This window comes from Myotis yumanensis, unplaced genomic scaffold, assembly GCF_028538775.1.
Source record: "Myotis yumanensis isolate MYYU_CA2020_CCGP unplaced genomic scaffold, mMyoYum1.0.hap1 SCAF_3, whole genome shotgun sequence".
NCBI lineage: Eukaryota > Metazoa > Chordata > Mammalia > Chiroptera > Vespertilionidae > Myotis > Myotis yumanensis.
In genome coordinates this window covers 111,042,451-111,067,571 of record NW_027223754.1, presented here as the reverse complement: position 1 = coordinate 111,067,571, position 25,121 = coordinate 111,042,451, and the positions used below count along the sequence as shown (strand labels likewise).

General features: G+C 40.5%; 1 protein-coding gene and 1 pseudogene across 1 annotated transcript in view; both read left to right on the top strand.

The window, feature by feature from the left end:
• Positions 1 to 24,844, top strand: part of ZMYM5 (zinc finger MYM-type containing 5) — a 60,317-nt gene extending 35,473 nt beyond the window's left edge. Inside the window, exons 7-10 of the mRNA XM_070408742.1 lie at positions 3,753 to 4,038; positions 4,803 to 4,968; positions 6,362 to 6,574; positions 23,479 to 24,844. Coding sequence (XP_070264843.1) covers positions 3,753 to 4,038; positions 4,803 to 4,968; positions 6,362 to 6,574; positions 23,479 to 24,234 — 1,421 coding nt within the window. The 3' untranslated portion in view covers positions 24,235 to 24,844. The remainder of the gene's footprint in view (positions 1 to 3,752; positions 4,039 to 4,802; positions 4,969 to 6,361; positions 6,575 to 23,478) is intronic.
• LOC139005193 (5-formyltetrahydrofolate cyclo-ligase pseudogene) lies at positions 14,356 to 15,494 on the top strand (annotated as a pseudogene).
• Positions 24,845 to 25,121: the final 277 nt, after the last annotated feature.

Here is a 25,121-nt window from a genome sequence, read left to right as displayed (position 1 = left end):
ATATTTTAAAACAAACAAAAAACCTTTTTAAAAAAAAAAATTGATTTCAGAGAGGAAGGCAGTGGTAGAGAGATAGAAACATCAATGAGAGAATCATTGATTATTTGCCTGCTGCATGCCCCACACTGGGGATCCAGCCTGCAACCTGGGCATGTGCCCTGACCGGGAATCAAATCATGACCTCCTGATTCAAAGGTCAATGTGCAAGCACTGAGCCACGCTGGCCAGGCATACATGTTACTCTTCAACAACCAAAAAACAAACAAACAAAAAACACCTAAACATTGAATGAACTTTACCAACAGCCCCAACACTAAAGAAATATGAAAAGGTTGTTTAGGCAGAAGAATTTAGATGCAGTAAGAAATGAAGAATACCTAAAAGTCAAATAGTGGACCTAGTACTTCCTGTACTTTTGGGAAAATCACATAACTTCTAGGTCTTACTTTTCCTTTCATGTAATGAGGGATTTGGATTAAATAATATATTAGGCCTCCTCTCTTAAAATGTATTCTGGAGATAGGGCATGGAAGAATTTGAGAGTTTAAGTTTAACCCGGACATACTAATACCAAAAGTAAAACGAAGTATTTGATGAATCAAGAAATTTGAAATTAGGAGGAATTAAATAATGCAGTATAAACAGAGGAAGGTTTACTTTATTTATGTATGCACCAAAGCTAAAGTAAAAATAATTTCAGGATTGACTTACTGTCTTAAAGAGCAGTATAGTTGATGTCTCACTTTCTGTAGTTATATACAAATATGCCCCTTTTAAGTATGGATAAGTCCACAAAATTAAAAAGCCCAATGTTTTTGTGTTAAAGATTCTTATTTCTTCCATTTAAAAAACATTTTTTAAATTGATTTCAGAGAGGCCAGGAGAGGTGGGAGTAAGATAGAAACATCAATGTGAGAGAAGATTATTGATTGGCTGACTCCCTCATGTGGTTGAGAATGATTTGGTTTTCTAAAGGAATGACTTAGAAGTAGAAAACTTTAGCAGTAAAGAAACTTCCTTTCTGAGAACTTGGCAATAAAAAAACTTTATTGGCATATACTTCCTATTAACCAGATTTCAACATATGGAATGAAATAATTTCTTTGTTACTTGTTCTATTTTGGTTTTGCCTGTGAAATAAAAGACATCTGGAAATAGGACAAAGAAAGTTAGAAGCAGCAGGTAGCAATTCAGAAATGAAAATAGAATTATTAATGTTGGTAGTATTATATGAGGCCTTTACAGCTGTGATTGGTGGAGGAGGCAATAAGCCTTGTGCTGATCACACAAGCTATTTTATTTATTTTGTTTTACTTTATTTTATTATTTTTTTTGTTAATCTTCACCCAGGGATATTTTTTCCATTGATTTTTAGGAAGTGTGGAAGAGAGAGGGAAAGCCAGAGAGAAACATCGATGTGAGAGACATCGATTGGTCGCCTCCTGCACAAGCCCATATCAGGGCCCGGGGAGGAACCTGCAATCATGGTATGTGCTCTTGACTGGAATCGAATCCAGGACCCTTTGGTCCACAGGCTGACGCTCTATCCACTGAGCCAAACTGGCTAGGGTCTAATAAGCTACTTTTGAATAGAGTCGCATTTCTCAAAGTTTCACATCCAATAAATGCAGGATCTCAGGCCCCTCCTAGGACCTAATGATTTAGAATTTATGTTTAAATCAAAGATTCCCAAATGATCTCATACATGTTAAAATTTGAGAAGCACTGTTACCTGTACATCACATTGTACGATTTTGAAGCAATAATAATATATTATTGGAGTCGGGCAGACCATATATAAAGGCTTTCTATGTTAATGCATATGAAATAATATTTTAGAAGGCTCAGAAGTAATTGTGGAAGGACTTGCTTTAAAATGTTATGTCTAGCCTGGCTTGTGTAGCTCTGTTGGTTGAGTGATGTCCCGAGCACCTAAAGGTTGCTGATTTTATTCTCAGTCAGGGTACATGCCCGGGTTTCAGGTTTGATCCCCGGCAGCTGATCAATGTTTTGCTCTCGCATTGATGTTTCTCTCTTCTCCCTTCTCTCTCTAAAAATTAATTTTAAAATGTTAAAAAATAAATGTTATGCCCAGCATGGCCAGAATGGCTCAGTTGGTTGAATGTCACCCTGTGCATCAAAAGGTTGCTGGTTCAATTCCCAGTCAGGGTACATACCTCGTTTGTGGGTTTGATTCCCAGTCAGAGCACATATGGAAGGCAACCAACCGATGTTTCTCTGTCACATTGATGTTTCTCTCTCTCTCTCTCTCTCTCTCTCTCTCTCAGCATGTCCTCTGAGGAAGATTAAAAAAAAAAAAGGCCCTAGCTGGTTTGGCTCAATGGATAGGAGCTTGTGGGCCAAAGGGTCCTAGGTTCGATTCCTATCAAGGGCATGTACCTTGGCTGCAAGCTCCTCCCCAGGCTGGGCCCTGTTGGGGCAAATGCAAGAAGCAACCAATCAATGTGTTTCTCTCACATTGATGTTTCTCTCTGTCTTTCCCTCTCTCTTCCACTTTCTCCAAAAATCAATGGAAAAATACCCTCAGGTGAGGATTAAAAAAGGGGGCCGGGGGTGGGCCTGATTGGTGTGCCTCAGTGGTTGAGCATCGACCTGTGTGAACCAGGAGGTCTAGGTTTGATTCCTGGTCAGGGCACATGACTGGGTTGTGAGCTCCATCCCCATTGTGGGGCATGTTGGAGGCAGCAATCAATGATTCTCTCTCATCATTGATATTTCTATCTCTCTCTCCTTGCCTCTCTGAAATCAACAGAAGTATTTAAAAAATAAAAATAAACTATATTAAGATGTTACATCTCAATTACATGTATTTCAAAGTATTTTGAAAGGAAATGTATTGATGTCTACATATTACTTGAAATATATAAAATATTTCTAAGGATGTATAGATAGAAAGATGCGTTGAAGCAAAAGTAGTAAAGTAGTGTGGAGTAAGGACAAAGAGGGTAAAGGGGTCAAATATGTGGTGACGGAAAGAGACTAGACTTTAGGTGATGAGCACCCAATGTCATATACATATGTATTTTAGAATTGTATAACTGAAATGTATATAATGTTATTAAACAATGTTACCCCCCAAAATTTAATTTAAAAAAATTATAAAATGCTGTGGAATCTATTTGGTGTGCATATAGGAGTTAACTGTACAATTCCTTCAACTTCTCTATATGCTTTCAATTTTTCATAGTAAAATGTTAATGGGGAAACTGTTATGCAAATGAAAATCATGTACCACACTCTGTAGTTATCTTTGTGTTTTCATATTTGCTTTATTTTATAATTAATTGGTATGTTGTTCCTAGGGAAGAAAAAATGGCTTATATTTTTTGCAAGTGCCTTGTACCAAACATAAGGCTTTACTATTACACTTACTATTACACTTTCATGAGTTAGATATGATTGTCAGTTTGTAGTTGATAAAACCAAGACATAGTTTTATATACTTGCACAATTTACTAAGCTCAGAGCATACCTTTTGAATCTGGGAAGTCTGACTTAAGAGTTGATGGCTACCAAATTGCACAATTCCAGGGCCAGTTTTCATCATTAGCATAATAGAGTATCATTCACTTAGAATACAAAATGGGTAGTTTCCCTGGGATTGTGTAACAAGACTGCCTGGCCTTAACCACTTGCTTATATGACTACCTCACTATTCTTAGACTTTTAAATATTTTTCTGATGTGAATTTTGAATTGTTCCATGACTTTTTCTTGTTTTTTATTTTTAAGATTCTTGGATCTCCCAGTCAGCATCATTTCCACGTAATCAGAAACAGCCAGGGATGGATTCTTTATCACCAGTGGGCTCACTTCCTAAACAGATTTGCCAGTCTTCAGCCAAACAGCAACTTACTAAACCAGCTAAAATCACTTGTGCACACTGCAAAAAACCTTTACAGAAGGGACAAACAGCTTATCAACGAAAAGGATCAGCTCACCTCTTTTGTTCTACCACCTGCCTTTCCTCCTTCTCTCATAAGCATACTCCAAAGAAACACAATGTAATGTGTAAAAAGTAAGCTGTACTTTTTCCATATGGTTGATGCTGACATTGTAAATGTGTGTTCTGAATGTAATTGGAGAACTGCATAAATTCATGGGTAGAGCTGTTGCAGAGGTGTACTCAAGTTTATTGAGCTTGAGTTATCTTAGAGTTTGTCAGAGTTCAGAGTTGTCAGTGGGCTTATTTGAACTGTCCTTACTCTCAGCAAGAAAATGGAGTGTGGGTATGGAAATAAATTGACCCTCTCCCTGCCACCGACTCTGCCTCATCAGCCCAACCCCCATCTTCAGTTCTACCAAGTTGCTAACACCTGTTGTTGTTTTTAAATCCTCAGCTGAGGCTTTGTTTTTATTAATTTTAAAGAGAGAGGAAGGGAAAGAAAGAAACATCAATGTGAGAGGGAAACATCGATTGCTTAGCTTTTGTAGGCCCCCCTGCCAGGGATGGAATCCACAACCTTTTTGGTGTATGGGATTACGCTCCAACTAACTGGGCCTTCCTGACAGGGTTTGCTACCACCTTTTTGATTGCTTCTAAAAGTCATCAGAATCTATGGCAAGGATCTTGTGATGCAAAATATTTTTATTTATAAGTCTTTTCTTTCTATTTTGTTTAGGAACTCTTGGTGATGAAACAAAAAAGTGGATTTTTCTAGATCCCCAAGTTATAGTTGATTTGTAGTATTAAATTATGAGAAAATGAAACTGTCCATTATTTTTCATATATTTGATAATAAAATACAGTGTTGTTAAATTGTGTTTCTCCCTGTGTTTCAGAGATGTACCTGCAAAAAGGGCTACTGTTGTTCCTCAAGTGCAGTTGAGCCAGCCCTTCCAGGAATTCTGCAGTACATACTGTGTGTCTCCCTATGAAGACAACCAGAGTCTCAGAAAAAGAATTTCAAATAAATCAAGATGTACAGTCTGTAGTAAACTAACAGAGGTCTGAGTTTTTCTACCTTAAGTTATTACCTACGATAACTTTAATATGTTTTTTTAAAAATTGATTTGAGAGAGAGAGAGGGAAAAAAAACTTGAAAATGAGAGAGAAACATCAATTGACTGACTCTTGCATGCTCCCCTACTGGGGATCGTGCCTGAAACCCAGACATGTGCCCTGACTTGGACTTGAACCAGTCACTTTTTGGTGCATGGGACAACCCTCAACCAACTGAGCCACACTGGCCAGGGTTCTAGGATAATTTTAACTGTTAAGTGCTATTCTGTGCTCTGCCATCTACATAATGCACATGTCCTGAATCTGCACAGTGAAGTTATAGGAAGGACTAAGGATATGCCAGAACTATTTTATAAACAAATGTCTTATTTGCACAGTATGAAAAATATACATCTGTTTCTATAGAATTGGATGTACTCATCCATAGAGTAATAGTTGTATAGTGGATTTTGTTCTTACCAGACACGGTAAATTAAAATGTAGGTTCAGGACACAAAGGAAGCAACCAGTCCTGGTGCAAGAACATATAGAACATGTGGACTGAAAGTATGTTGATAACTTCACATTTCTTAATTGGTATTGCCATCCTTCCAGTTCCTAAAGAAGAAACATGCATGTAGGCAGTTCTGACTTAACACAGTGCTTGGTAACAGTTTGGTGTTGGTTTCTGCAGAGCCATCCAAATCCAGGACACAATTTTATCTCAGTTACCACAGAGCTGAGCAAAGCAAGAACCCCTTAATCTTGTATATCCAGACAACATTCAAATATGGAATACTGATTCACTTAGTCCCTCCCACAAATTATCTAGATCAATGAAGCTTATATGACTAAGAATTCTCAATCCATTTTTTTAAGTGGGTGGTATCAAAATCTTTTAAATCCATTCATTTTCTGGAATACTTAAGTTTCTCTGGGGAAGTTATTACTGATTTTATTGTTTTTTGTTCTGTGTATCTTATTTTTATAAAAATCAAAGAATGATTTTACAAAGAAATCAAAGATAAAAATGAAAGAATAATGAAATGGGCTTTTTAGTCTTTTTTCTGAATATTTTTTCCACTGAGAAGTTACAAGAGTGTCTTTGTTTCTGTTGAAACTAGTTATCTCTTGCCGTAACTAGTTTGGCTCAGTGGATAGAGCATCGGCCTGCGGACTGAAGGGTCCCAGGTTCGATTCCGGTCAAGGGCATGTGCCTTGGTTGCGGACGCATCCCCAGTGGGGGTGTGCAGGAGATGTTTCTAACTCTCTATCCCTCTCCCTCCCTCTCTGTAAAAAAATCAATAAAAACATATTTTTAAAAAATGAAACTAGTTATCTCATTGCTTACTGTGCTAATCTGGCTTATTTATTTAGTAAATTCTCATTTTTCTTTTAGATTCGCCATGAAGTCAGCGTTAATAATGTGACACACAAACTGTGCAGTAACCACTGCTTTAACAAGTACAGGTTGGCTAATGGTCTGATAATGAATTGCTGTGAACATTGTGGAGAGTACCTGCCTAGCAAAGGTTCTGGAAACATTGTCCTAGTGATTGATGGCCAACAGATGACATTCTGCTGCCATAGTTGTGCTAATGAATATAAACAGGTAATTCTTGTAATTAATTTTAGACGATCAGCTATACAATAACCTGTTAGCTTACATTAATCAGATTGATCTTAGAATTTCATTTAGTTCCACTTTTGTCAATCTGTCATTGAGGTGTCACATCTGAAGTGAGTATTGAAATCAATTGTTGTAAGTTTGTTTAAAATTTTTACTTTTTGCAGACATTACAAGTAGTTCTTTTCTCTACTGTTTTACACTCCCACTGATAACTCGATAGTTCCAGTTACTTCACATTCTCCACAAAACTTGGTGTTGTCTGTTTTTTGGGGTTGTTTTTTAAAATATTGAGAGATAAAGATAGAAACATCAGTGAGAGAGAAACATGAACTGGCTGCCTCCTACATGCTCCCTACTGGGGACTGAGCCCAAAACCTGGGCATGTGCCCTGACCATAGCATGTGCTATGACCTCTTGGTACATGGGATGATATGCTCAATCACTGAGCAACACTGGCTGGGTGGTGTTATCTGTTTTGATTTAAGGTATTCTAGTGGATATAAAATTTGCATTTCCTCAATAACTAATGTCCCCCTTTCATCATTCATATATCGTCTTTTGTAAAATGTCTATTCAAGTCATCTACTCATTTTTAAAATTAGGTTTTTGTATTATTGAGTTATAGGAATTCTTTATATATTCTGGATGCATATCTTTTATAAAATAATGTATTGGGAAGATGTTCTTCTGGGCAGTGTTTTGTTTTTTCATTTTCTTAGTGTTAAAGAAAAGTCCAAGTGTTTAATTTTGTTGAAGTCCAATTTGCTATTTGCTTTTCTGATTAATACTTTTTGCATTTTGGTTTTTTGTTTTGTTTTGTTTTAAATATATTTTATTGTTTTTTTTACAGAGAGGAAAGGAGAGGGATAGTTAGAAACATCGATGAGAGAGAAACATCGATCAGCTGCCTCCTCCACACCCCCTCCTGGGGATGTGCCCGCAACCAAGGTACATGCCCTTGACCGGAATCGAACCTGAGACCCTTCAGTCCGCAGGCTGACGTTCTACCCACTGAGCCAAACTGGTTAGGGCTGCATTTTGTTTTAAGGCATATTTGCCTACCAAAGTTATGAAGATATTTACCTTTATTTCCTGGTCAGGACACATCCCCAGGTTGTAGGTTCAATTCCCAGTTGGGGGTACATACCGAAGACAACTGATTGATGTTTCTCCTCCCTCTCCCTTCCTCTCTCTTTCTAAAATCAATAAGAACATATTTTAAAAAGTTAATTCAAGATGGATGATAAATATAAAACTAGGAACATTCTTCATCCTCATTGAATAAAGGTTTAAGTGGATAGTTTTTAGAGAAAAGTAACTCAAGTGCAAGGCTATTAAATAATAGAGAAAACAATAGATACCCATAATTGACTGTCAGTTTTTGCAAAGAAAGCTAGTTTATCTTCTCTTCATTCTTAATATATAGTGCATCTTGCATATAGCTAAGCTGTTGGATGTGGCTTCTAGAAAAGCATAGTGAACAATTATTAAATAGCAAAAAGACAGTATAGATTATCTTTTCAAAAGAGTACGTGGCAAAAATAACCTAACAAACCTCAGATTGGTAATAAACAACTATTTTAGATCTTAATATTTTTACAAGTCTTTTTTTAGTGGATGATTTACTTGTATCTGCATACATTATGAGTTTTTTTTTTAAATTAAATCTTTATTGTTCAAATTATTACAGTTGTTCCTCTTTTTTCCCCCCATAGCTCCCCTCCACTCGGTTCCCACTTCACCTTCCGCCCTCACCCCCACTGTCCTCATCCATAGGTGAACGATTTTTGTCCAGTCTCTTCCTGCATCCCCCACACCCCTTTCTACCCCAAGAATAGTCAGTCCACTCCCTTTCTATGCCCCTGATTCTATTATAATCACCAGTTCATTCTGTTCATCAGATTATTTATTCACTTGATTTTTAGATTCACTTGTTGATAGATGTGTATTTGTTGTTCATAATTTGTTTCTTCTTCTTCTTCTTCTTCTTCTTCTTCTTCTTCTTCTTCTTCTCCTCCTCCTCTTCCTCCTCCTCCTCCTCCTCCTCCTCCTCCTCCTTCTCCTCCTTCTTCTCCTCCTCCTTCTTCTCCTTCTTCAATACCTTTCAGCATTTCATATAATACTGGTTTGGTGGTGATGAACTCCTTTAGCTTTTCCTTATCTGTGAAGCTGTTTATCTAACCTTCAATTCTGAATGATAGCTTTGCTGGGTAAAGTAATCTTGGTTGTAGGTTCTTGCTATTCATCACTTTGAATATTTCTTGCCACTCCCTTCTGGCCAGCAAAGTTTCTGTTGAGAAATCAGCTGACAGTCGTATGGGTACTCCCTTGTAGGTAACTGAGTTTCTTTCTCTTGCTGCTTTTAAGATTCTCTCTTTGTCTTTTGCTCTTGGCATTTTAATTATGATGTGTCTTGGTGTGGTCCTCTTTGGATTCCTTTTGTTTGGGGTTCTGTGCGCTTCCTGTACTTGTAAGTCTATTTCTTTCACCAGGTAGGGGAAGTTTTCTGTCATTATTTCTTCAAATAGGTTTTCAATATCTCTCTCTTCTTATGGCACCCCTATAATTCGGATGTTGATACGCTTAAAGCTGTCCCAGAGGCTCCTTACACTATCTTTGTATTTTTGGATTCTTTTTTCATTTTGCTTTTCGGTTGGGTGTTTTTTGCTTCTTCGTATTTCAAATCTTTGACTTGATTCTTGTGATCCTCTAGTCTGCTGTTGGCACCCTCCATAATACCCTTTATTTCAGTCAGTGTATGCTTAATTTCTAGTTGGTCCTTTTTCATAACCTCGAGGGTCTCACTAGATTTCTTGAGGTTCTCACTACATTAATCGGTGGTCTCACCAGTCTTTTTGAGGGTCTTATTAAATTTATCGGCGGTTTCTAGAAAGTTCTTAAAAAACCTTAAAAGTGTGGTTTTGAACTCTATATCCAGTAGTTTGCTTTCCTCCATTTCTGTCATTTGTGACCTGTTTCTTTGTCTCCGCATTTTTTATGCTTCCCTGTGTTGGTAGAGTGGCTTTGTGTGCTAGGTGTCCTATAGGGCCCAGTGGCTCAGCCTCCCCCAATTACCTGAGGTGGACACTCTTGGTGCACCCCTTTGTGGGCTTTGTGCACAGTCTTGTTGTAGTTAAGCCTTGATTGTTGTAGGTATCACTGGGAGGAATTGGCCTCCAGGCCAGTTGGCTATGAGAGTCAGCTGTATCTACGGGGGAGAAGTTCTGTGCTTAAGACACCCTTATGCCCCCTGAGTTTGTCCCTTATGGATCTGAGAAGTTGCAATTGGATGGTTCCACTCTGACCACTGGGTACACTGGCTCTTGGATCTAAGGAGGTGCTAATTTAGCCTCTGCCTGAGGCTACCTAGCAGGAGTTACGAAGAGATCTGCAGATTCCCCTTCCTTGTTTGGGGTTTGGAGGTGCCCAAATGAGGCCCAGCTGTGAAGCAATGCAAGCTGCTGTGGGGCCTTGGGCCTTCTCTTGGAAGTTCTGAGTCTGTCTGGCCCAGCTGCAGTTTGTTAGGTAATTTTCAGATTGCAAAGGGCCAGGGCATTCATCTGCAAAAGCCTCTGCTGCAGCTTCGGTGGGGTGGGGTCTCAGGGAATCAACACGGCGGGGCAAGCAGCTATGGCTGCTCCTCAGCCCTGCCCTAAGGGGCCCCGTGTCTTAGTGTCCCAGTAATCGCTCCAAGCACCTGCGAGAGAAAGCCGCCCTTGAGTTCCAAGTTCTGCCTGCTACCAGACAGTCCAGTTTCTCCCTGTATGAGTCTGGGTCCCCAGAGACTCACCTGGAACTGGAGTTCAGAGCAGTCGGGGGCTTGTGACTCCCTCCCGATTCAAAAAGACAGCCGAGTCCTCAGTTGCCAGTCCTTGCCGCGTGCGTCTCCGTTCCTCTGCACTTCCACACCTCCTCTGAGTCTCAGTGTGCTTTTCTCTTTCCTTCTAGTTGTAGAATTTCCACTCGGCCCACCTTCTGAATGATGTCCGTTTTGTCTTTTAGTTGTATTTTTGTTGTTGTTTTTTTTTATTATTAGTTAAGGTATTACAAATGTGTTCTCATCCCCCCCCATTTACCCCCAACCCCCCACCCCCCGTTAGTTGTATTTTTTTTTAATTAAATCTTTATTGTTCAAATTATTACAGTTGTTCCTCTTTTTCCCCACCATAAGTCCCCTCCACCCAGTTCCCACCCACCCTCCGCCCTCACTCCCCACCCACTGTCCTCATCCATAGGTGCACGATTTTTGTCCAGTCTCTTCCTGCATCCCCCACACCCCTTTTCCTCCCAGGAATAGTCAGTCCATTCTCTTTCTATGTCCCTGATTCTATTATAATCACCAGTTCATTCTGTACATCAGATTATTTATTCACTTGATTCTTAGATTCACTTGTTTTTTTTTTTGTTTTTTTTTTGTTTTTTTTTTTAATATATTTTATTGATTTTTTACAGAGAGGAAGGGAGAGAGATAGAGAGTTAGAGACATCGATGAGAGAGAAGCATCGATCAGCTGCCTCCTGCACATCTCCCACTGGGGATGTGCCCGCAACCCAGGTACATGCCCTTGACCGGAATCGAACCTGGGACCTTTCAGTCCGCAGGTCGACGCTCCATCCACTGAGCCAAACCGGTTTTGGCTAGATTCACTTGTTGATAGATGTGTATTTGTTGTTCAAAATTTGTATCTTTACCTTTTTCTTCTTCTTCCTCTTCTTAAAGGATATCTTTCAGCATTTCATATAATACTGGTTTGGTGGTGATGAACTCCTTTAGTTTTTTCTTATCTGTGAAGCTCTTTATCTGGCCTTCACTTCTGAATGATAGCTTTCCTGGATAAAGTAGTCTTGGTTGTAGGTTCTTGGCATCCATCACTTGGAATATTTCTTGCCACTCCCTTCTGGCCTACAGAGTTTCTGTTGAGAAATCAGCTGACAGTCGTATGGGTATTCCCTTGTAGGTAACGGGTTTTCTTTCTCTTGCTGCTTTTAGGATTCTCTCTTTGTCTTTTGCTCTTGGCATTTTAATTATGATGTGTCTTGGTGTGGTCCTCTTTGGGTTCCTTTTGTTTGGGGTTCTCTGCGCTTCCTGGACCTGTAAGTCTATTTCTTTCACCAGGTGGGGGAAGTTTTCTGTCATTATTTCTTCAAATAGGTTTTCAATATCTTGCTCTCTCTCATCTTCTGGCACCCCTGTAATTCAGATGTTGGTACGCTTGAAGCTGTCCCAGAGGCTCCTTACACTATCTTCATATTTTTGGATTCTTTTTTCATTTTGCTTTTCCTGTTGGGTGTTTTTTGCTTCTTCGTATTTCAAATCTTTGACTTGATTCTTGCGCTCCTCTGGTCTGCTGTTGGGAGTCTGTATAATGCTCTTTATTTCAGTCAGTGTATGCTTAATTTCTAGTTGGTCCTTTATCACAACATCGAGGGTCTCATTAGATTTCTTGAGGATCTCACTACATTTATCGGCGGTCTCACCAGTCTTCTTGAAGATCTCACAACATTTATCGGCAGTCTCACCAGTCTTTTCGAGGGCCTTATTAAATTTATCCGCAGCTTCTAGACAGTTCTTTAAAGACCTTAAAAGTGTGATTTTGAACTCTATATCCAACAGATTGCTTTCCTCCAATTCTGTCATTTGTGTCCTGTTTCTTTGTCTCAGCATTTTTTATGCTTCACTGTGTCGATAGAGTGCCTTTCTGTACTAAGTGTCCCAATTCCCTGAGGTAGACACTCTTGGTGCACCCCCTTGTGGGCTTTGTGCACAGTCTTGTTGTAGTTAAGCCTTGATTGTTGTAGTTATCACTGTGAGGAATTGACCTCCAGGCCAATTGGCTGTGAGAATCAGCTGTGTCTGCAGTGGGAGAACTTCTGTGCTGGAGACACCCCTCTGGGGCTAGACTTGCTTCGATGGGGCTTTGGTGCTCACTGAGTCTGCCCCCTGAGTGTGTCTTTTATGGTTCCACTCTGACCTCTGGGCTTCCTGGCTCCTGGATCTCTAGGGAGGTGCTAATCTAGCCTTTGCCTGAGGCTATCCAGCAAAAGTCTCCCTGCAGGGATTGGGTGGGGCGGGTCCCACGGGATCAACAGGGCGGGGTTAGCAATTATGGCTGCTCTCAGTCTTGCCCTCAGAGGCTCTGCTTCTCAGTGTCCCAGTAATCGCTGCAAGCCTCACGGAGAGAAAGCTGCCCTAGGGTTCTGAGCGATGCCAGACAGTCCCGCTTCTCCTGTATGAGTCTGGGTCCCTAGAGACTCGCCCAGAACTGGAGCTCAGAGCCTGAGACTCCCTCCAGATTGAAAACAACAACCACGCCCTCAGCAGCCAGCCCGCTCTGCATGCATTCGGCACCTTAGTATTTCACTTCAGCACTGCGTCTCCTCTGAGTCTCGGTATGCTATTCTCTTTCCTCCTAGTTGTAGAACTGCCACTCAGCCAGCCTTCCTGTGGTTCTGGATGATGTCCGTTCGTCTTTTAGTTGTATTTTTGAGGTGGTTGTTCGAGGCAGCAAACTCCGGCGTTAACCTATGCCACCTTCTTGGTTTCTCCCTCTGTTTCATTCTTTTTAAAAATATATTTTTACTGATTTCAGCAAGGAAGGGAAAGGGAGGGAGGGAGAGAGAGAAACATCAATAGTGAGAGAGAATCATTGATCAGCTGCCTTCTGCACGCCTCCCAATGGGAATTGAACTTGCAACCCAGGCATGTACCCTGACCAAGAATCAAAACCTGACTTTCTGGTTCATAGGTCGACGCTCAACCACTAAGCCATGCCTGCTGGGCTGTTTATTTTTCTATGTGCTATTTTAGTATAGCCTTCTCCACTCCCATAGTTTTAATTAGTATATATTTTGGTGACTTCCAAAACATCTGAAGATCATAATTCTTCACTTTCAGACCACCTGTAATCTCCATTTGACTGTTTTATATATCTCAAACTCTATCGAAAACTGAAACTCCAAACTGTGTTTTTTTTGTTTTTTTCCCTTGTTAGTAAATTATCCCATAATCTAGTCAGACGCCTGAGCATAGAGGGAGTCATTATTTATGACAAATATTACACATTCATGATCCTCTCTGGCCAGAAGTTCTTTGAAACCATGTCATGGGGTCATGTTACTAACCCATCTTAGGTCCATTCTCTACACTTCCCTATTCTCAGTCTCCAGATTCACTCAGTTACCAACTAATACAGATTTTGCTTTCTAAATCTCTCTCCACTCTATCCTACCTCTACACCTATCATCCTAGACATAGCCTCCATCCTCTTGCCAGCATTACCACAGCTTTCTGTCTCTTTATGCTTGGCGTGCCTTACAGTTGCAAATCCATATTATAATCAGAGTGATCTCTCTAAAGTACAGATTTCATCATGATGCACTTCTGCTTTTTTTACTTTAGTGCTGTCACATTGCTTTCAGGATTATATGAGAACAAAGCTCTTCCTGTTTTTTGTTTGTTTCAACTTTTTAAAAAGATTTTTAAATTAATTTTTAGAGAAAGAGTAAGAGACAGGGAGAGAAAAATATTGATGTGAGAGCAAAACATCTATTAGGGAAGGGGTGTTGAGCCCACAACCCTGGCTTGTGACCTGACCTGGAATTGAACTGGCAACCTTATGGTACATGGGATGTTGCCCAACCAAGCAAGCCACTTGGCCAGGCCTTGTTTTTTGAGCGAATCTGTTTATTAAAGCTGGGAATATTGGCCTGGCCAGTGTGGCCTGTTAGTGCCAACCTCTGGATCAAGTGATCATGGATCGATTCCTGGTCAGGCACATGCCTGCTTTAGGGGCTCGATCCTCAGTGCGGGGTTTGAGGGGGCGGGGCGTGAAGGAGGCAGCCAATCAATGATTCTTTCTCATCATTGATGTTTCTCCCTCTCACTCTCCCTTCCTCTCTCAAATCAACATAAATATATTTAGAAAAAAAAAACTGGGGACAGTGAAATAACAAAGGGCTTAGGACTGAAGAAGCAAGAGGAAAGAGCCTGGCTTGAATGCTCGAGGTCCCTGAGGGAGGGCTCCCGGCTGTGAGGATGACAGTGAGAGGGTGGAGTGGTGATGCCCTGTTCCCGTGGAGGCCTGTGCGGACCAGATCACCTCCGTGGGGCTAATGCAGGTGCTGAGACGGAAGCAGGTGATTTCCCACAGTCAGTATCAGAAGTCCAAGAGAATTTCCATCTTCGTGAGCATGCTAGATGAAATCAAGACAGACGAGATCATCAAGGACATTTTCCACCTCAGCAAAACCTGCTTTATCCCACGGTTCCAGTTCCAGAGCAATCACATGGACATGGTGAAGTTAGCATCACCCGAGGAAATTGCTTCACTTCCCAAAACATCCTAGAATATTCATCAGCCCGGTGAGGATGAGGTTCGGGAGGAGTCCTTGTCAACAGGCGACCTGGACCTCATCTTCATGCCAGGTCTCGGGTTCCATGAGCAATGCAACCGGCTGCGGCAGGCCAGGGCTACTATGACGCCTCCCTGAGGCACTGTGAACAGCACCAGCAGGCGAAGCCCTACAACATGGCCTTAGCATTCAAGGAGCAGATTTGCGTCCAGGTCCCAGTGGACGAACATGACTTGAAGGGAGATGAAGTCCTCTAGGAAGACACCTCCTAAGTCCAGCTGCCGCAGCCAGATGCTTGGGGTCCATGCCTGAGAGAGATGCACACAAATGATGTGCATATCCCTTCAGGGCTTAGTCAAAATTACACACCAGTGGGAACATGGGCTACATTGTTGTAATAATTATAAGATACATAACCAAAAACCACCATTAAAAATTAATAAAGCTGCCCTAGCCGGTTTGCCCTAGTGCAGTGGTCAGCAAACAGGCTTGGCAAACCGCAGCTCGCGAGCCACATGCGGCTCTTTGGCCCCTTGAGTGTGGCTCTTCCACAAAATACTGGCTCTTCCACAAAATACCGACTTCTGTGCATGGGCCACGAAGTTTCAATCACACTGTACATGCGCGCCTGCACGTGTTATTTTGTGGAAGAGCCACACTGAAGGGGCCAAAGAGCCGCATGTGGCTTGTGAGCTGCGGTTTGCCAACCACGCCCTAGTGTATAGAGCATCGGCCTGTGGACTGAAGGGTCCGAGGATCGATTCCTGCTCAGGGCACATGCCTGGGTTGCAGGCTTGATCCTCAATGTGGGGCCTGCAGGAGGCAGCCGACCCATGATTCTCTCTCATCATGGATGTTTTTATCTCTCTCGCCCTCTCCCTCTCTGAAATCAATAAAAAATATTTTTTAAAAAAAGAGAGGCTGAGAGGGGGCTGCTTTGTCCTCTAGAAATGTTATAGTAAAGAAGTGAGGGAAAACTCACATGAGAGAACCCTGATAGCCATGGACCTAAGGTGGAGACCGCATAAAGATTTGTAGGAGGGACAGAGGCATGAAAGGGTTAGCCAGGCACCCAGATACAGCAACTGAAGTCCTGGAGAGAGATCTCAGGTGGGGATGGGGGGAAAGGGGGAGGCACTGAGAACTCTGGGATCTAATCCCAAAGCTGGGCTCCCCAGCAGAGAGCACCAAACTGAGGAGGGTACCCACATAACATCTAACTGAAGAGCAGTGGGGTGCTGTCTGCCAGGGAGTGGCAACTGAAAGTTTGGGCACCCTCATAAAGGGCCAACCCACAAAAATTCCCAGTGGAGCCACCAACCTTGTCCTCTGGCGGAGCGAGGGTGAAATGGACTGGAGCTGTGAGACCAGAACCCTGGACTGGGGGTTCGGGGGATAGAACTCAGAATGCAGACACCCCAGGTTTCCTGGGCTGAGTCATTCCCTCACACAGTAAAAGACATTTTTCCCACACAGACACTTGCCTTGCCTGGAGGGGAAGACTGTCGACATACCCTATTGAAAAATACCTTGCCCTGAGGCCTCTTAAGAGATTAAAAGTAACAATTAGCCCAAACTGCTTTGGCTCAGTGGATAGAGCGTTGGCCTGGGGACTGAAGGGTACCAGGTTAGATTCCAGTCAAGGGCATGTACTTTGGTTATGGGCACATCCCCAGTGTGCAGGAGGCAGCTGATCGATGTTTCTCTCTCATCGATGTTTCTAACTTTCCCTCTCCCTTCTTCTCTGTAAAAAAACAATAAAATATATATATATTTTTTAAAGTAACAATTAGCCTCCAGGCAGAAGCAACTGCCCCACCCTTTTGAAAAAACTCTCCCCACACCTGAGGACAATTAACTGGGGACATTTCAAGTCAGAATCCTATTAGTCTGTAGACAGAGGCAGTCTCTGGAGGCTTTGAGTCTTTCCCTGATCCAATTAGTCAGAAACAGCCTTTAACACTGTCCTGCACTAGAGATTGAGAGGTGTAGAGGATCTACCTAAAACATAGTCACAAACACAAACAGACTACCAAATGAGGCCAAAACCGGTTTGGCTCGGTGGATGGAGCGTCGGCCTGCGGACTGAGGGGTCCCGGGTTCGATTCCGGTCGGGGGCATGTACCTGGGTTGCGGGCACATCCCCGGTGGGGGATGTGCAGGAGGCAGCTGATCGATGTTTCTCTCTCATTGATGTTTCTGGCTCTCTATCTCTCTCCCTTCCTCTCTGTAAAAAAAAAAAATCAATAAAACATTTAAAAAAAAAAAAAAAAAAAGACTACCAAATGAGGAGACAAAGAAACAACCTTCATATGAAAGAACTAGGAGAGCCCAGGGCAGCCAGTTCAGTGGTTAGTGTCAGCCTGCACATGGGAGGATTGTAGGTCCAATCCCCACCTCCACCCCCCCAACACCCTCTGGAGTGTTTGTGGGAGGCAACCAATAGATGTCATATGAATGTTTCTCTCTCTCTCGCCTCCCTTCATTTCTCCCGAAGAGAGAAATGAAGCAGAGATAAGAAATTTTCTGAGCCCTAACCGGTTTGGCTCAGCAGATGGAGCGTCGGCCTGCGGACTCAAGGGTCCCAGGTTTGATTCCGGTCAAGGGCATGTACCTTGGTTGCGGGCACATCTCCAGGAGGGGGCGTGCAAGAGGCAGCTGATTGATGTTTCTCTCTCATCGATGTTTCTAACTCTCTATCCCTCTCTCCTCTCTGTGAAAAGTCCATAAAATATATTTTTAAAAAATTATCTGAAACAGAGTTCAGAGTAATGATGTTAAAAATGCTCAACAGTATGAAAAAAAAGATATAACAACTATGAAAAAAGAACAGTCTGAGATAATGACATAACACAAAGAACACATTGGAAGGAATACACAGCATTAGGGGCAGCTGAGGATCGAATCAGTGAATTAGAAGACAGTTGAAAATATCACTCAGTTACAGAACCCTTTAGAAAAAGCAATTAAAAAACTGGAAGACAGTTTCAGGGAGCTGTGGGACAATGTGAAACGTAACAATATTAGAATAGTAGGTGTGCCTGAAGAGGGAGAAATGGAGAAAGGAATAGAGAAGGTGTTTGAAGAAATAATGGTGGAAAACTTCCCTAACCTGGTAAAGGAAAAAGTCACACAAGTTCAGGAGGCACAGAGAAACCAAACAAGAAGAACCTAAACAGACCCATGCCCAGACACATCATAATTAAAATGCCAGAAATTAAAGGAAGAATCTTAAAGGCAGCAAGAGAAAACTGTTAACTACAAAGGAGTCCCCATAAGGCTGACACCTGATTTCTCATCAGAAACTCTATAGGCCAGAAGGGAATGGCATGAAGTACTCAAGGTAATGGAAAGCAAGGATCTGAGACCAAGATTACCATATCCAGCAAGGCTATCATTCAAAATAGACAAATAAAATTTGATTGAAGAGTCTCTCTTCAATCTAATAGGATTCTGACTTGAAATGTCCCCTTGAGCTTCCTAGACAAAAAAAAAAAAAAAAAAAAAAGCTAATGGAGTTCACCACCACCAAACCAGCATTACAAAAAATGCTAAAGGGACTGCTGTAAGGGATTTCTGAGAAGAAACAGAGAGAGAAACCTAGCCATATAGAATTAAAATGGCTACAAATAAGTACCTCTCAATAATAACCCTAGGAGAATTGAAGATGGCGGCATAGGTAAACACCGGAGACTGCTGCCACAAACAACCACAATACAACTAAAAGACGGAACGGACATCAACCAGAACCACAGGAAGGCTGGCTGAGGAGAGACTCTTCAACTAGAAGGAAAAACAACAGCATTACGAGGCTCAGAGGAGGCGCAGTGTGGAAAATTTAAAGGTACGGTGGTGCGGTGGTGCGAGCGCAAAGCGGGCTGGTGGCTGAGGGCGCGGTTGTCGTTTTCAATCAGGAGGGAGTCTCAGACTCTGGGCTACAGATCCGGGCGAGTCTCTAGGGACCCAGATCAAACAGGAGAAGCGGGACTGTCTGGCTACGGTCCCTCCGAGGTTTGCAGCGGTTGCTGGGACAGAGAGGCAGAGCCCCTGGGGACGGACTGAGAGCACCCATAGCTGCTCCCTCCCCCCGCCCTGTTGATCCCGCCCCGCCCAAGCCCTGCGCACAGCCATTTGCCAATCGCCTCAGGCAAAGGCTAGATTAGCACCTTCCCAGAGGACAGAGGTTTTCCACACAGCTGATTCCCACAGCCAGTCGGCCTGGTGGTCAAATCCCTCTAGTATTAACTACAACAATTAAGGCATAACTAGAACAAGACTGCGCACAAAGACCACAAGGGGGTGCACCAAGAAAGCATAAAAGATGCGGAGACAAAAAAACATGACAGAAATGGAGGATATGGAGCTAAAAATCGCAATTTTGAGGGCTTGCAATAAACTTGAGCAGAGCCTCACGAAAACTAATGAGACCCTCGATGCTACGATAAAGAAATTAGAAAGTAAGCATACAGGGACTGAAATAAAGAATATTATACCCAATAGCAGACCAGAGGAGCATAAGACTCAAACCAAAGATTTGAAATTCAAAGAAGCAAAAAACACCCAACTGGAAAAGCAAAATGAAAAAAGAATCCGAAAGTGTGAAGATAGTGTAAGGAGCCTCTGGGACAGCTTCAAGCGGACTAATATCAGAATTATAGGAGTGCCAGAAGATGAGAGACAGCAAGATATTGAAAACCTATTTGAAGAAATAATGACAGAAAACTTCCCCCACCTGGTGAAAGAAATGGACTTACAGGTCCAAGAAGCGCAGAGAACCCCAAACAAAAGGAATCCAAAGAGGACCACACCAAGACACAGCATTATTAAAATGCCAAGAGCAAAAGACAAAGAGAGAATCTTAAAAGCAGCAAGAGAAAGAGACTCAATTACCTACAAGGGAATACCCATACGACTGTCAGCTGATTTCTCAACAGAAACTTTGCAGGCCAGAAGGGAATGGCAAGAAATATTCAAAGTGATGAATACCAAGAACCTACAACCAAGATTACTTTATCCAGCAAAGCTATCATTCAGAATTGAAGGTCAGATAAAGAGCTTCACAGATAAGGAAAAGCTAAAGGAGTTCATCACCACTAAACCAGTATTATACGAAATACTGAAAGGTATCCTTTAAGAAGAGGAAGAAGAAGAAAAAGGTAAAGATACAAATTATGAACAACAAACATGCATCTATCAACAAGTGAATCACTAAGTGAATCAACAAGTGAATCACTAAGAATCAAGTGAATAAATAATCTGATGTACAGAATGAACTGCTGATTATAATGAATCAGGGACATAGAAAGGGAATGGACTGACAATTCTAGGCGGGGAAAGGGGAATGGGAGATTCGGGAAGAGACTGGACAAAAATCGTGCACCTATGGATGAGGACAGTGGGTGGGGAGTGAGGGCGGAGGGTGGGGCGGGAACTGGAAGGAGGGGAGTTATGGGGGGGGGGAGGAACAAATATAATCTGAACAATAAAAATTTAATTAAAAAAAATAAAATAAAATAAGATACTAAAAATAATAATAATAATAATAACCCTAAATGTAAATAGATTAAATGCTCCAATCAAAAGATGTAGGGTAGCTGAATGGATACAAAAACAAGGCCCAACAATATGCTGTCTACAAGAGACCCACCTCAAAACAAAAGACACACACAGGATGCAAGTGAAAGGATGGAAAAAATTTTCCATGCAAATGGAAAAGAAAAAAAACTGGAGTAGCAATACTCATATCCAAAAAACTAGACTTTAAAAGCATCATGCTAAGTGAAATAAGGCAGTCGGAGAAAGATAAATATGTGATCTCACTCATTTGTGGAATATAATGAACAACATAAACTGATGAACAAACATAGAGCCAGAGGGGGGAGAAATATTCTAGAATATAATAGAAGTAATCCTGTTATTTGCAGATTTTTAATATTTCCTACAACTTTTGTGATATCATACTATGTTAGTACAGTTCTGGTAATATTATTATACTTAAAATCCTTTTATTTTTGAAATATTAATGTTTATTGCATGTACTATTATTATATGTAAGATCATTTTTCTTGGATAATTGGTGTTTATTGCAGGTAACATTGTCATATTTAAAATTATTGTTCTTCAGATATTAATGTTTATTGCATGTAACATTTAAGATCATTTTCTTGAAATATTAAGGTTTATTGCATGTAACATTATTATATTTAAAATCATTTTACTGGAAATTAAAAAAAAGAACTTCATCAGCAAACTGAAAGAAAAGGCATGTTAATATAGCAACAGGTTTAATGACTTTTAAGTACATAAAATTAATTTTAAATAAATGGAGAGATATACCATATTCATGGATTGGAAAATGTCAATTCTATGAAGATGTCAGTTTTCTCCAAATGAGCAGTAGACTCAATGTAATTACAATCAAAAGCCCAGGAGAGCCCAGGCCAGCCAGTTCAGTAGTTAGTGTCAGCCTGCACGTGTGAGGATTGTAGGTCCAATCCCCCCCCCCCCCCCAACACCCTCTGGAGTGCTTGTGGGAGGCAACCAATAGATGTCATATGAATGTTTCTTTCTTTCTCTCTCTCTCTCTCTCTCCTCCCTTCCTTTCACTCTGTCTAAAAGCAATGGAAAAAATATCCTCACTCCTTGGGTGAAGATTTTTTTAAAAGTCCAGCCCTTACCGGTTTGCTCAGTGGGTAGAGCATCAGCCTGTGGACTGAAGGGTCCCAGGTTCAATTTCCGTCAAGGACATGTACCTTGGTTGCGGGCACATTCCCAGTAAGGGGTGTACAGGAAGCAACTGATTGATGTTTCTCTCTCATCGATGTTTCTAACTCTCTATCCGTTTCCCTTCCTGTAAAAAAAAAAAAAAAAAAAAATCAAAAAAAATATATTTTTTTTAAAAGCCCAGTAGGATGTTTAATTGAGAAACTGATTTTTTTACATATATGTTTTTTATTTCAGAGAGGAAGGGAGAGGGAGAAATGTCAATGATAAGAGAGAATCATTGATCGGCTGCCTCCCGCACGCCCCCGCACTGGGGATCGAGCTTGCCACCAGAGCATGTGCCCTTCACCGGAATCGAACCTGGGACCCTTCAGTCTGCAGGCCGTTGCTCTATCCACTGAGAAAAACCAGTTAGAGTGATAAATTGATTTTAAAACACAGTAAGGTTATAAAAAGAAAAATGATAACAAGAAAAAAATTGAAAAAAGAAGAAAGTTGGGTGAAACTACCCGATTTCAAAGCTTAGGGTAAAGAAAGTACAGTATAGGTCAAGGAAAGAGAAAAGAGTGCAGGTTTTCTTTTCCAGACTTTTGATAAAGGCAGAAGGTAACAAAGAATAAGTACTCTTTCGATTAATGATGTTGGGACAAATACGTATATTCTATATGAAAAAAGAGAAGTGAGCCAAGGTGGGGCTATTGTCAGCTCACTCGAAAAGTGAGGGAAAAGGGAGCCTTGGGGACAGGTTTAAGGGTTTAGCCCAGGACAAACTGCCACTTCCCATTGCTCCTCTTGTTGTCAGTCTCATCGGATTTCTTAGAGTTTAGGAGATACATGCCTGTGGGGAAATAAGAGACAGAAGGGGCAGGTTTGGGCCTGCTCTGGTCAGGGAGAACACACCAACTCTTAATTTCTTAAGTTCCATTGTATAAATTGTTCAAGTTATGACATATATAAAACTATTATAGCTATCAAGCCTTCAATTCCCATTGTATACATCTTTGTTCTTTTTCTTTATTTTGCATTTTTATTTTATTGAGTCCAAAGTAGGTAATGTGTCTTTTTATTAAATGGAATCATACAATATGTGGTACTTTGTGACTGGCTTTCACATACTTATCATCTGTTTTCAAAGTTCAGCCATGTTGTAGTACGTATCTTGGCTTCACTTTTTATTGTCAAACTAGAGGCCCGGTGCACAAATTCATGCAGGGGTGGGATCTGGCTGGCCCCAATCGGCCCCATTTGGGCTGGGCTGGCCTGGAGGTTGACTGGCTGGCCCCACCCCCTGGTCAAATTCCCAGTCAAACTTCCGGTGAAGGGGACAATTTGCATATTAGCCTTTTATTATATAGGATAATGTTTCATTGTATGGATAATACCACATTTTAATTTATCCATCAGTAATGGACATTTGAATTATTTCTACTTTTTGGCTATTATGAATAGTATTGCTATGAACATTTTGTGTAAGTCTTTGTGTGGGCATATATTTTCTTTTTGGCATTGCTGGGTTATATGATAACTCTAATTTTGAGTAATTTCCAGACTGTTTTTCCAAGCAGATACACCATTTTACATTCCCTCCATCACTATAGGAAGATTCCGGTTTTTCAACATCTTGCCAGCACCTGTCTTTTCATTGTAACCATCCTAGTTGGCGTGAAGTAGAATGTGGTGGTTTTTATTTGTATTTCTTCTTCAATGACTAATTATGAACATCTTTTGGTTGCTTACTGGGCATTTGTATATACATTATTTTTTTTTAGTGTTACTAATTCTAAGATAAAAATATAATCTGTTTCTCCTTAGATGTTGGAAGCAAAATCAAAGAAAATATCCATATCAGAAAACAGAAAAAGAAATGCTATTAGAGAAGAAAATGAAAGGAAATTATATGGATCATTGAATACACTTTTGGAAAAAATAGACGGAATACCAAGAAAAAAGGAAAAGACTTCAGAGCCACAGGTATCAGCAGAGTGCAAGATAGATGCATCACTAACCAAACAGGATATGAATTTACCTGCTTCTGTGTCCATCATAGATAATACATTTCAAGAGCAACTGGTAGATAAAAAATCTGAAGACTCCACTCAAGCAGTTGTGCTTTCTGCAGATCCAGGCACATGGCCCCGATTTTTAAATATTAAACAACGGAACTTTCTTATAGAAAATGTTCCCCCTCAAGTAAGAAATTTTAACTTTCCAAAAGACAATACAGGGAGGAAGTTTTCAGAATCTTATTATACACGAATTCTTCCAAATGGTGAAAAAACCTCTAGATCCTGGTTGCTTTATTCAACCTCAAAAGATTCTGTGTTTTGTCTATTTTGCAAACTCTTTGAGGGAGGAAAAAATCAATTGAAGAATGAGAATGGGTGCAAAGATTGGCAGCACTTATCACACATTCTTAGTAAACACGAAGAAAGTGACAACCACATCACCAATAGTTTTAAGTATTCAAAATTAAAATCTGATGTGAAAAAAAACAAAACTATTGAAACTGTAGAACACAGAGAACATGAGAATGAGACCAATGAGAGCGTGCTGTTGCTGTACACATGATATACCTGATAGGATCTTATGTTCACTCACAGGAGATCTGTTCTTCACAGTCAATACCATTGTGTTCTAAGGCTCCTACAGAGAGTAACTCAATAGTCCATTTGCAATAAGCATAATGGCAAAGAAATAGTAAAGAATGTTTGTTTTCCAAATTCTAAAGGTATTTTAATTCAATAGGAATTAATGCAGGTTCCAGTAAACGCAGTTGTTAATTTTTTCAATCTATCCACACGTTTTTAAAATGGCATTTGATAGGTTTGGTTAATTTTCTATTCTAAGTAGAAAGCACAGAAAGAGGTAGAAAAAGGCTTAACTTTATCAATACCAGTTTGAACAAGATACTTATGTGAACAAGTGTTCTCATCATTATTATTAAAGTAAAAACATTCAGCAGCAGTCTAAAAATAGAGTCAGATATGAAACTACAGATTTTTGCTATTAAACCAAATACTTGTGATTTATTTCTTTTGTGTAAAACATCCTTTTATTTTAGGAAAATAGCATTATTTGTTAAATAAATGTTTAAGGTGGTTAATTTGCATTTTTTTGGTTTTTTAATTTGTAAATATTTTAGCTTTTATTGTTTTGTGAGAACTATAAGCATAAAGTTCCTATTTTTATGTTGGTATACATATAAGAAATATGAAAATAAAAATATATTAAGTTAACCTTTAGGTAATGTGGCATTTTTTTCCTCTGAAGATTTTCTGCTTGAAATCTGAGAAGTACTCATGAAAAGCAAGGATCTCATTTTCCCAGATGGTCAATCAATGTTCCCATCACTGTATATTTAGTAATTCTCTATTTTTCTGATACCAATTTTTATTAGATATTAAATTCTTTTTAAAAAGTATATATTTTTATTGATTTCAGAGAGGAAGGAAGAG